The sequence below is a fragment of the Calonectris borealis genome, chromosome 9, assembly GCF_964195595.1.
Source record: "Calonectris borealis chromosome 9, bCalBor7.hap1.2, whole genome shotgun sequence".
NCBI lineage: Eukaryota > Metazoa > Chordata > Aves > Procellariiformes > Procellariidae > Calonectris > Calonectris borealis.
In genome coordinates, this window is record NC_134320.1 from 16,993,324 (window position 1) to 17,005,290 (window position 11,967).

The 11,967-nt window shown below is 52.7% G+C and overlaps 1 protein-coding gene across 1 annotated transcript in view; it reads left to right on the plus strand.

Annotated features, from left to right (window-relative positions):
• The window catches only part of P3H2 (prolyl 3-hydroxylase 2), a 75,593-nt gene extending 65,593 nt beyond the window's left edge, over positions 1-10,000 (plus strand). Inside the window, exons 8-15 of the mRNA XM_075157100.1 lie at positions 329-423; positions 3,294-3,421; positions 4,011-4,106; positions 4,194-4,344; positions 4,885-5,002; positions 5,518-5,593; positions 6,501-6,641; positions 7,704-10,000. Of these exons, the coding sequence (XP_075013201.1) occupies positions 329-423; positions 3,294-3,421; positions 4,011-4,106; positions 4,194-4,344; positions 4,885-5,002; positions 5,518-5,593; positions 6,501-6,641; positions 7,704-7,793 (895 nt within the window). The 3' untranslated portion in view covers positions 7,794-10,000. The remainder of the gene's footprint in view (positions 1-328; positions 424-3,293; positions 3,422-4,010; positions 4,107-4,193; positions 4,345-4,884; positions 5,003-5,517; positions 5,594-6,500; positions 6,642-7,703) is intronic.
• Positions 10,001-11,967: the final 1,967 nt, after the last annotated feature.

The window sequence follows — 11,967 nt, forward strand, 5'->3', positions numbered from 1 at the left end:
TACCTACAATAAGCACCTTATTTTAGCTGAGTGCCTCACAACGAGCAATTGTCTAGAGGGAACTTGGTCGATGAGGCAAGTGGTGCTATTCAGGTTAGTTGGTGTCTGGGCTTTGCTGGTGGAAAATGTTGTTCCCATTACCAGAAGAATATGGTTTTCCATGGGACAGGGTGAGGGCTTCTACTTGCACAGTTGTGGCATTTGTACAAAATACCAATTTGCCCATTTTTTTCACCCTTGGTTTCCAAAGAGTGCAAAACAGCGCAATTCCCAGAACTGGAGACCTGTGTCCAAAGTCATGATGTTCTTCTTCTGTCTTGCTCCTTAGTGTCCCATCAAGTATTAGCAGTGAACCAGAAGATGGGCCCCGGCTGTCCCTGGCAAAGAAACCCATGCCAAAACCAGATCGAGAGTTGAAGGAGGGTAAGTCTGATGAAGATATTTCAACAAAATCAGAAGGTTTTTTCCTATTGCTAGACTGCAGACTGCAAAGGCTGGCAGCTGAGCAATGAGGGCCAATCCTACCTGGGAGGATTGAAGTTTTATTTAAGAGACAGAGAAGTCTTTGAGGCTGCCACAGCATTTCTAGGTCTGTGGATCCCACCAGCACTGCTCTGCTCTTGGACCTGCTTTTCCCACCTGCTGAGCTGCTCGGTGCAGAGACCTGAGATGCAGAGCTGGGAGGCTGGGTCCTCCTCACCATGGGGAAGGTGGCACCAACAAACAGTAGTCTTTTCCCTAGGTGCTTTTAAGATGAAAATGTTCTCTGTTGTCCAGGCTGCGGAAAGGTAGATGCTGGATACAATAGGTTTTGGGAACTCCGGTCCCGATGCTTTGCTAAGTGCACTGGATCACATCATTAGCAACCATTTCCGTTTGTAGACTGGCTCGTGATTTCATGTCTTGGCTTGCATCAAATCACTTGGTTTTAAGGCCTGTCGGCAGACATTTCAACTGATTTCAGCACATTTTCAGCAACCACAGAAAATACTATAACATCTTCTACTAAAGACAAGATTTCTGCCATAACAATTTTGAAAAACTGTATTGTGGCCAAATACCAAAGCGTGCTCCTTGCTGCAAAACAGTGGGGTCTCAAGCCAGGAGGTGTCTTGTGTCTCTAGCAGGCCAGCTCCACAGCAGCAGGCAATTAAACCTCCCTGTAATGCAATGGTTGATCACGCTTTTTGGGGAATTTCACAGCTTTCCATGGCCCAAGCTGTCTCCAGCTGCTCAGTGTCTTGTTCAGAGTATTATCCCTTCTCTAGCCTACATAAAATAGGTGAACACCACAGGAAGATCCTGAAGCGCTTGCTTAAGCCAAGATTTTGTTGATTTATATTTGTTGATCTGTTTGCCAAATAATTTCAGAGTGCATCTTTCTATTTTTTCTCCTCTCTATGCTTTTATTCTGGCATAGTTGCAGAATGTTTTCAAGTTTACAAGGAAAACTGAAACTGTTCAAAAAGAAAATGGGATTTTTGTCCATCCAGCTGCATTCTTTCTCTGTTGTCTTTTTTTCTTTCTCTCTTTTCACTTGGAAAAAGAAGAGAAAAGGCCAAAAAAGAAAAAAGAAAAGTCCGTTCTAATTTTGTACTCTTCTGTACGTCTCTCTTTCCCCCCTTCCTCCTTTCCGCCAATTCCTTCACTCCCGAAAGTCCAAAGAATTCCCCAGTTTCTTTGGGGTGTTTTTCACAGAACATACACACGGGAAACAAGTCTCTCTCTCTGCTGGTACTTAGAGGTGGTGGGGGCGGGGAAGACAGCGGGGAGCGCACTGCCGCTGTGGGACGAGGGTTCAGTGTCCACGGCACAGGGCAGCCCTGCTAGTTCCCCGGGAGGAACAGAAGAAACTGGGGAAGCGGTGAGTGATGTCTTCCAGGTTCATCCCTCGTGCCTACGGCTGGGGAAGAGCAACATCCAAGCTGGAAAACTCAGCCCGGAGTTGGAGTGTGCCAGGGGTCTGGATTTCAGGGTCCTGTTTCTCATCCATCTGCATTTATAATAAATGCTATTATCAAGCAACAAGAACAGCAAAGTGAACATGAGGAACATCTTTTCCATTTCCAGGAAACCTAACTCTTCAGAAATAAAGTCGTGGGCTAGTGGCGGAGCTCTGCCCTCAGGGTTACGTGTCCTCCATAGGCCAAGGAGACCTTCCAAAAAACACACAATGTGCCTCAACAGACAGGAAAAGTAGTAATTATGAAAGCAGTGTAACAGAGAAGTTTCCTTGTGCCACATGGTGAGAGGAGCTCTGCAGCTCTGTTTCCTCTGTTTTATCGTGTCTCTGTGACAACGGATAATTTTTCCCACAATTTAGATGCATTTACCTTCCTCCTGGAGAAACATCTGGTTTAGGTTTTTATTGTTGCCATTTCTTTCATTCTCTTTCTTTGAGACATGAGGGGAAGAGGCTTCAGAAGACGGTGATTTAGTGGCCTCGCCGTGTTTTTCTGATCAGGCAAATTTGAGATGGATCCAAACTTCTTGTAAAGAGCCAATCTCTCTCTTCTCCGTGCCCGTTCGCTCAGCCCGTGGCAAGGCTCAGTCGCCCTATACCGGGGGAGCCCAGCAGTGTGCAAGCCCAGCCACAGTTGTATTCCCATCCCAGGAATGCTACCTGGGACCTCCGAAACATAGCCAAGCCCTTGGCTTCTGGCAGGCAGAGGGAGGCAGCCTCGGGGAGCGAGGGGTGGCAGGGATGACCATAGCAGCTCCTTTGCCTCTGCGGAGGAGGATTGTCCTCAGGGTCCTCCGGCTCGCCCACTCCCAGCCCCTCTTCTTGGCGGAGAACAAGCGATGCTTGCTGCAAGCTCAGCACCGCATTAGGTTTTCTATGTGTGTAAAAGACAAAAAACCCCACTGATGACAATTGCAGAGAGCGGCTTTGCACGCCAAGCTGGCAAGATCCCCACAGCGCAAATGCAATGGAAACTTAACGGCCTCTGTTGATGTTGGCTGCTGGGCAGGAGAGCCCGGTTAGCTGGTGTCCATGTCTCTCATCGTGTCCCATCGGGTTTTGGCGTTTTCAGGCTGTGGTCCCTGCATTTGCAAAGCAGCTAATGAGAAGGCGGAAAATGCTCTTGCAGCAAATTGATTCCATCTCCAGGTGTTTCCGTTGCTTCTGTTTCTTTTGTTGCTGATGTGAGGCTAAACTCTGCTCTCCGCTATGAAGCTCTTTCCCTGGCAGCACACCCGGGTGACTTCAGCTGGCCCTCAGCCATGGTACAAGATGTCAACGAGGCCAGGGCATGTTCAGCAGGGTCATTTTGTGTCTCCCTTTCCATCAGGGGGTCCGCTTCTCTACAGCGATGTGAAGTTTGTCTACAATTCGCAGCAGCTGAATGGCACCCAGCGAGTACTACTGGATAACGTCATCTCGGAGGAGCAGTGCCGAGAGCTTCACAGGGTGGCCAGTGTGAGTAGGCAGTGCCCTGGGGGGGACACGATTGCCACCTGGGCTGAGTGCCTGATGCTCTCCCCATCCTCTGGCTTGTGAGAACTGAGCGTGTGATCAGCCCCTGGAGAGGCTCTGGGTTCATGCCTCACTCTTTGAGTGTTGCAACTGATGCCAGGATGCCCGTGGAGAGCAGTCAGATGCTTATCCCCATAACTGCAGCCCAGGAGCTTCTGCTCCTTCTTGGGTTGTTCTTAGAAACATGCTGCAAGACAGAGCCTGTGCAGAAAGAGCCCTTTGCCCCATGTTATACACAACCCCAAAGGCTGCTCATCCGCAAGCCTGGTTGAGCCTTCTCATTCATCTTCAACTGAGCCTGGGAAGGGACTGAGGGTGCCTGAACATCCCCGGTCGGGAGGTGGGTGTCTGTTTTCCAGCATCTCAGAATGGACCGTGCTCATGGAGAGCTGCGGTGCCTTTCCACCCAACTCACCTGTCCTGGTAAATGCAGCCCTGGGGGATTTGGGGAAGAGGGTCCCAGATGCTTCCATTACAGCTCCCCCTCTCCCGGGGAACCAGTTCACCACTCGCCTGTGTTTGTGTCTTTCAGGGGATCATGTTGGCTGGAGATGGTTACAGGGGCAAAACCTCCCCCCACACCCCGAATGAGAGATTTGAAGGAGCCACTGTCCTCAAAGCCCTCAAGGTACAGCTCCGTCCTCCTCCTCTTCCATGCCCTCCCTCCCAGCTGGCACACAGCGCTGACCCTCTCTCGCCCCTTCTCCTTGCCCAGTATGGCTACGAGGGCCGCGTCCCACTGAAGAGCGCCCGGCTCTTCTACGACATCAGCGAGAAGGCTCGCAGGATCGTCGAGTCCTACTTCATGCTGAACTCCACGCTCTACTTCTCCTACACCCACCTGGTGTGCCGCACCGCTCTCTCCGGTGAGGCTCGGGGGGCCGGTGGTGGGGCAGGGCTGGGAGGACGGGAGCGGTTCAGCCCCCCACAGGGGGTTTACGAGTGGGGGACGCAAGCCTGAGAGTAGCTCTGTTTTGCCTGATGCTTAAACTGGTGGCCAAACTTTGCCCCAGTGCTGGGCAAAGTCACTGTCCCCACAGCACGAAAGGGTGGGCATCGCTGTCCCAGAGAAGCTCATTTCTGGGGTGTCTCTTGTTTTTCATATCTCCAGCTCTTCCTCTTTTCTCCTCCCTCTTCTCTTGCCTCCTCTCACTGTCCCTTCTCCTTTCCACCCTGCCCAGCTCTCCATCTCGCTTCCCTGCAGTAAGGAACAAGCAGAGCTATGCAGATCTGAGTCCTCAGATGCTGCCTTTTCTCCCCAGCCTTTCCTTTCCTCCTCTCACCTGTGACCACCACCCGGAGTGGGGTCGGGGCAGGCTCCCCACTGTGACAGACCCCACAGAGCATGGCATTTCCATCTCATCCACCCCTTCTCCTTCCCCCTTCCTCCACATGGTCCTGCCTAGGCCAGCAGGAGAGGAGGAATGACCTGAGCCACCCCATCCACGCTGACAACTGCCTCTTGGACCCTGAGGCCAACGAGTGCTGGAAGGAGCCTCCTGCCTACACCTTTCGGGATTACAGGTAGGAAAAAAGGGGGGCTGCCCCCGAGGGCCCCCAGGGACCCTCCCCGAGGCAGGGCATCCCGCTCCACAGACCTAAAGCTGGTACATCCCAGCCATGGCAGAAGTGAGATCCAGCAGGTCGTTTCTGGTGGCAGCAAGCATCGTGGCTAAGCTTCAAGCCAGAGTTTAACTGTAATGGCTTTGTGATATTTTAGCTTCGGGAGATCCCAGCTGTGGCCCACAGGGCTGTGTCTCTGTCAGGTGGTTTTGGTGCAGAACAGGAGGGTGAGAGCTAGTGGGACCTTTTGAGAATTGTTCCTAGCCAAGGAGAGATCTGCTCGTTCTCAGCTGTGGCTCCAAAATGGGGACACTTTGGGTGGCCCTGACCAGACCCACAGCAGGACCTCCCCTGCCTGGCAGCCCCCCCCCCGCCACGTCTCAGTGGAGCGATGCAGGATCTGCCCCGGAGGTGAGGGTCAGCCCTGAGCCCTCCCCGCTGCTCCCCTCATAGGGGTCTCCTGCTTCCTCCCCCAGCGCCCTCTTGTACATGAACGCGGATTTCGAAGGAGGCGAGTTCATTTTCACCGAGATGGATGCCAAAACTGTGACGGTAAGTTGGTGCTGTGAACCAAATGCTGTTCATCAGCAGCCTGTGCTGGGGCTCTGAGCTTCCCCAGGCAGCCTGTGGCTCCTACCTTGCAAAGAGCCCATACAAAATCCTGCTGGCAGAGGTGCACAGACCTTCTGTGCCCTGTCCCGAGGCTGCGCCGAGCAGGAAACCTGCAGTTCAGAGGGATGGCTGAGAATCGTCCCTGCCTGGAGGACTGCTGAGCTCCCACCCCATCTCGTGGCCAAACACGAAGCAATGCCTCTGTACGTATGCAGTGCCTGGCCCAGAGCAGGTCACGGTGGTGGACATCAGTCCCTGAGAGAGATGGGGCTCAGGCAGAAGCCCCTATCTCTGCATGGGGCTGTCTGGGAGGCTGGGCACCCCCTCCATGGTTGGACAGAGCATCGAGGCACCATGCTGGGGCTCTGCAGTCCAGTAGGTGCTGGAGAGTAGATTGCATCTACCTGAAACCAGTGCCAGAGAGTTGATTTGGTTGGCACTTCTGCCCCGAGGTCCTGCAGGATGCCTGTGGTGGACTCAGTAGAGAGGAGAAAGGTGTTTCACAGCCCATACCAAGACTAGCCTGAACCTCTCTGGAGTTATGCTGTGGCCGTGTTTTGCTGTAGGTGGTCACCTGCAGGCTTTGCAAGAACTCCATGCCACCATCTCCTTTCTGCTTGATGTCCGCGCAGCAGGACCAAGCCTCGCACCTCCCTGTTTACCCCACACATTTTTACAGCTGTGCCCAGAGCGCTGCATGTCCTCCAGAGCAGCTCACTGGGTCCTGGGGTGATGCAGAGAGATGCCCAGTAAGATCCCAGGCCCTGGACCATGACAAGCCCAGGCATGGCCAGCACGTGCAGCCATGCTGCTCCTTGCCACCCTTGTGTTGCTTGTTTTCCCACAGGCCTCCATCAAGCCCAAGTGCGGGCGAATGATCAGCTTCTCATCAGGCGGTGAGAACCCCCATGGGGTGAAGGCAGTTACCAAAGGCCAGCGGTGTGCTGTGGCTCTCTGGTTCACCTTGGACCCGCTTTACAGAGAGCTGGTGAGTCCCTCCATCGCGATGTGAGGGGAGCTGGGGGGTACACAGCATCCCAGAGGAACCTGGACCATCTTCAGCCTCCAGTCCCAGCACATCTATTTTCCCCCCAGCCCCCGCAGCAGCATTCCCGTCTGCTGCACCACAGGGACATGATCTGGTGGCCCAGGGACCCTGCCGGTCATGCTCCTGGGCACCCGTCACCCTGGGGCCGTAAGGTGCAGGGCTGGGCTGGGGTGCTGAGCGAGGTGCGGGAGGGCTCTGCACAGGGCTGGACTGGTCATTTCTGACACCTAGTGGCAATAACCTGATGAACAGGGAAGTCCTCCACAGCCATCCACAGCTCAGAGGCCAGAGTACTGTGCGGCTGCCTCCAGGTCCTCAAAGACGGTTTGGGAGTCTGAAGTCCGTGGATCTGGGCACCCGAACGCCTTGGGAGATCCGGTCTGTGGTGCCTTTCAACAGGCAACCTCCAAATTCTGTTTTAAAAGCCTGCTGTACCAGCCCCTGTCTCCCTTTGATAGCAATTCTGCTCTGTAAGAACAGAAGATAAAAGACCAAGCAAAACGAAATGCAGGGAGAGAGCAAACCCCTTGTGCCTTTGCCTTGTGAAGCAGGTGGGCTCCGAGGGTGTGGGAGAACCTTGTTTTCAGACATGCTGTCTCTCCGCTTTTTGGCACTAGCTGAAATTCCTCAATGCTTGGTGCATGTGTGGAAGGAGATCAGCCCTGCCCAGGGAGCTGGAAGTCCATGTCAAGTGGAGGGTTCGCTGTGGCAGTGGCTGCTAGTGAAGTGTGATAAGGGAACAGCGGTACCCCAGCTCTGCCCCAAGCATTGCAGCCCCTGGAGGGAGGAGGGAATTAGATATTGAAGTGCAAAGTGATTTGATTAATTTTGCCCAGCAAATCCCCAGCACTTCTCAGGCTGTCCTCTGTCCTCTCAACTACACTGCTGGTCCTTGGATGAACCGCTTGCTGTGGTCCTCCCAGCAGTCTGAGCCGCGCTGAATAAGCTGAGAGCAGGCGCTGAAGCTCTGCTGTTACGGTTTCTTCCCTTCCTCTCTTGCAGGAGCGAATCCAGGCGGATGAAGTGATCGCGATGTTGGACCAGGAGCATCTAGGACCCAGTGAATCTATCAACCCAAAGGATGAGCTATGAACTAGGCCAAAGACTTTTTCTATTAAATATTTATTTAATATTGTTAATCTTATTAGAACCCTTCTATTTTTGTACAGAGCCACTGTATAAATTAACAGGTTAATATGATTGTGGAGTTTCAGGAGTGCCTTTTCTCTGTTTAGCACAGCTCTTGCTGGGACTCCTCATCTCTGTGCCAGCATCTCCTGGGACTGACTCTGCCTCTGGGATTCCCTGTCCTTCCCTGGCACTTCTCAGGAGTTATTCAGGCCCACTGTACCCCTTGGAGAACTCCTTTTTTCTTCCTCAGCCAGAAATAGCTGCTTCTCTTTAGCCTATGCTAGAGAAATGTCTCAGGTCTGATAATGGACCCTGCTCAGTGCTGGCTGAAGACCCGGGCAGTGCTGCCCTGGGGGAAACGGGAGCACAAGTCAGTTATTTCCATCTCAGAGCCCTTCACCATTTGAAATATGCTTTTCAGGGAAAAAACAAAGCAAAACCTGGGTCCTAGCAAAACGCGTCTCTCTCTGTAGCCATGCAAAGCTGGTGTTTGGGTATTAATTCTGAGCAAAGCTTCCAGAAATCACCTGCTGGGCAGGGGCATGAGCTGTGCACAAGCGCGAAGGGGTTTGGTTTGCAGCTGACTCTGGTAAAATAGGGTCTGTCACTCATGTTCAGTCTCTGCTCTTGCTAATGACTTGGGACGCATGAAAGAAACTGCTTCATACCGCCTCCTTTGAGCTTCCAGCCCAGTGCTGCTGCTGGTAAAACCCAAGGTTAAAAGTCATCATTTCCAGGTCCATGTTGGAAAGCACCTGAAAGGCTCAGGGATGTTACAGTGCCATGTTGTTAGATGATCATGGTGCAGCTTTGTACTCCAGATGTCCTGGCTGCATCCTCCCGTCCTGACAGTGCAGAATCAGCGGCTGCTCATGGTGTGGTAGCATCTATTTGCTCAGGAGTATGTCTGACCCAGTCTGAGGGTGTTCCATTGAAAGCACATGTTCCTTATCACAAGAGATTTACTACGCCAATAACTACTGCTAAGGTAGCAAATCATCCCTCTAGCACCATTAAATTAACTCCTGTGCATGGGACCAGAGCAGCCCCTACCTCAATCAGAACGAGCACTGAAGTCACAGAATTGCCCACATCCCAGACATAGGAACAGCTTTTATTTTGACCCAACAGCTGTTTCTGCTGCTAGAAAGCAGTTCCTAAAAGGCAGGTTGCAGCAGTCTTTACTGTTGAATTTACTGCAAGTCTGCTGTCTCTCCAGAAAGCACTGCGGGGATCTTGGCTGGAGTTTGCATCCCTGAGCAGTTTTGCTCAGCTCCCTGCTGCATTGGCACTTTCTCAGTCCTTTTCTGCTCCCCTCTGCCAGCTTTGGCATTCCCAGGACTTAAAACCTGCAATAGGGAATTGTCTTTTCTATTTGTTCATGCAGCTTGTGCCTACCCAAATCTTCCAGGCTCAGTAGCTCTTCTCATCCAGTCACTGGCTGCAAAGGCCATAGACAAGGATGGTCCTTCTGCAGAGACCTCCCCAAAAGCTGGTCCTGGGCAAGATAAAGGGGAACTCAGTGCATCTGTAAAAACAAATGCCCAGACTGTGAAGGGGGCACCATTACCACCTAGAAAATGATGGAAGGGTCTTTTGCTGCACATCCTCCAGTGCTGAATCTGCAGGGGAGAAAGCTCTGAGTGTTTCTGAGCCACCAGTGTGGCTTGTTTCTTTGAGGTTATCTCCCTTTCTCCTAGACTGTTGAAAAGATTCATCGTGTTGGCTCCCCAAGGAACTGCCCACAGTTTACCCTGCAGAGACCCTTCCCTGCTTAAATGCCTCCCCTGTAAATGCTTAACCCCTGTTTTTTAAAATAGCCAGAGGAAAAGCCGGAGGGAAGAAGGGGAGGGCAGCTGGAGAGCTGAAACGCAGGTTGTGTTGTCCCCCGTCTGCACCATGCTATTGCATCCAAGGCTTGACTCCTACATGCTGCATCTTGAGTGTGAGTTTGTGCTGCCACCCCCCTGACAACCACATCTGCCCAAGCGCATTCTGCAGAGCTGCCCCCTCCAAGCAGCTCGGTGCAGCCCCTGCCCTCCCGGGGGGGCTGCAGGGACCCCCTAGCTGGTCCTTCTGCGGGGAGGCGGGGGGGGCTGGCACCGGTAGTGGTCTGTTTGCTGCTGTGGTGGTTAGCCAGAGCTGTGTCTAAATCCAGGGGAAATAAACCAAACACAGTATCTGGGCCTGTCTTTGTCTTTCTTTCGCCAAATATTAGAAGGGGAGACTGGGGGGTATGTGGTTTGTTTCACAATGGTGCCTCTCCCTTTGGGGTTCCCTGCCCCAGTCCCCAGAGCACACGCACACATCCCCCGTGCTGGAGGAGCATCAGAGACACTGCTGTGGACGGGGTTAAGCAAAGTTGTGTGTGTGCATTTGCCTGCCTGTCCATCTCCGTTGCTCTGCATCCAGCCAACTAATAACTTATGTACCCTTGGCACACTTCAGGTAATTTGGAGAGCAGGAGGAGGGTGTTGCAGCCCCTGTGCAATGCTGGGGTGTGCAGCAGGCTGGGGTGCAAAGCGGGGCGCTGGCCGGCTCCTGGAGAAACAGCAGCTTTAGTGGAGAAAGGTGGAGCAGCCTCAGAAGGATGCAGCATTTTGGGACTCAATTGCAAACACAAACCCCAAATCCCCAAGAAGGGGAAAGACTTCGGGCTGCCTGGGCCGTGCCGCTCACCGTGCTGCTCTGCCACCGAGACCTGCCTGCGGTCCCTGCCAGGCTGAAGCCAAGAAACAGGAATGCAGTGAGTCAAAGGCACTTCTCCTGTTTGTTTGTTTTTCCAACTCTCTGCTCTGGCAAAGTCTAGCTCAGAAGTGATTTGTATTTCTGCTGCAACAGCAGAGGTTGTTGCCAAGTTTATTGGCACACTGCAGCCTCGCAGGAGCAAGTTACAGAGCTCTTTGGGACATGCACCAAAATACAATGTAGGCTTTTGGGTCTCTTTTGTATCCGAGTGGGCTGCGTTGTCACCAAGGTGGCTTGGCCTCTGAGAAATGAATTTTAACTCTTAGATTTGATGTAGGGCATCTGGCAGAGCTGTCAGGGTCACATCCAACTGCCCACAGGGCACCCGCATCCCTGGAAAAAGAAAGCTAACAACAAAACCCAAGTGTATACACTCCTCCTTGGTCAAATACGCCACAGGAACAACCTGGTGCACTAACATTTTTGCTTCCTGCTACATTGGCTCATGCCGGTTATTCCCCTCTTACCCTGCCAGTCTGGTAATTGCTGCGTCCCAAAGCCCCTACATGAAGCAGCTCCCCGAAGAGGCAGTACCCGAAGTCACGTCACTGAGAATAAAGCTGATGTGCTTTTCAGTGCAAGCTTCATGGCTCCCGGGCCAGCTCTGAGCTCCTCTAGCCCAGGCCTGGCCACCGAAGGGAACCACAACCGACTTACGTGTTGGCCATTTGTTATACGTGTCCTGGTTCTATCACCGGCAATGGGAGCGGTTTGGAGATGGAGATGCTTGAACCGTGTCTTAGTTCGTTGTTAACTCTGCCATGCCCCTCTTAATACTAATAATATATGCAGGGTGGATTAGCAGGGTTGATTCATGACATTCAACGAGAAAAAAAAGAAAACTCATAAAGGAAACGTAATAGAATTAAGAAGTATTTAAAACAACAACTGAAGTGGCTCTGTGTGTGTGTGCGCGCGCGCGCGCTTGGGTGCGGCCGCTGCTCTGAAGTGAAGCCCTGCGCGGTGTTACTCAGTGCCAGGGGACCTTTACTAGCAAGGAGCTTTGGTTTTGTTTTGACATTCAAGTGGGCCTGAGCCAAGTTTGGTCGCCCCTTGCATAACGCTGCTGCTAGGGGTTGCGGGGGGACTGGAGGAGGCTGGTCTGTGCCACAGGCATGCCGTCAGCAACAGGGAGTCAGTAATGTTTCAGGAAAAAGTACATATGAAATGGATGCCTTCGTTAAGAAGAAGATGAATCATTGCACTTCGCAGTCAGCGATGCGGCAGCAGAGCGTGCAGAGCTGGCGGCAGCGAGGGCACTGAGGTGTGGGGAGCAGTGGCTAGCAGGGGTCATGGTAGCCCAATAAGGCACCCGATGCCTTGTGCAGAGGGTAGGAGCATGGAAAACACCTTGTACAAGCAAAGAACCACCAACGGGGGCCAGCAG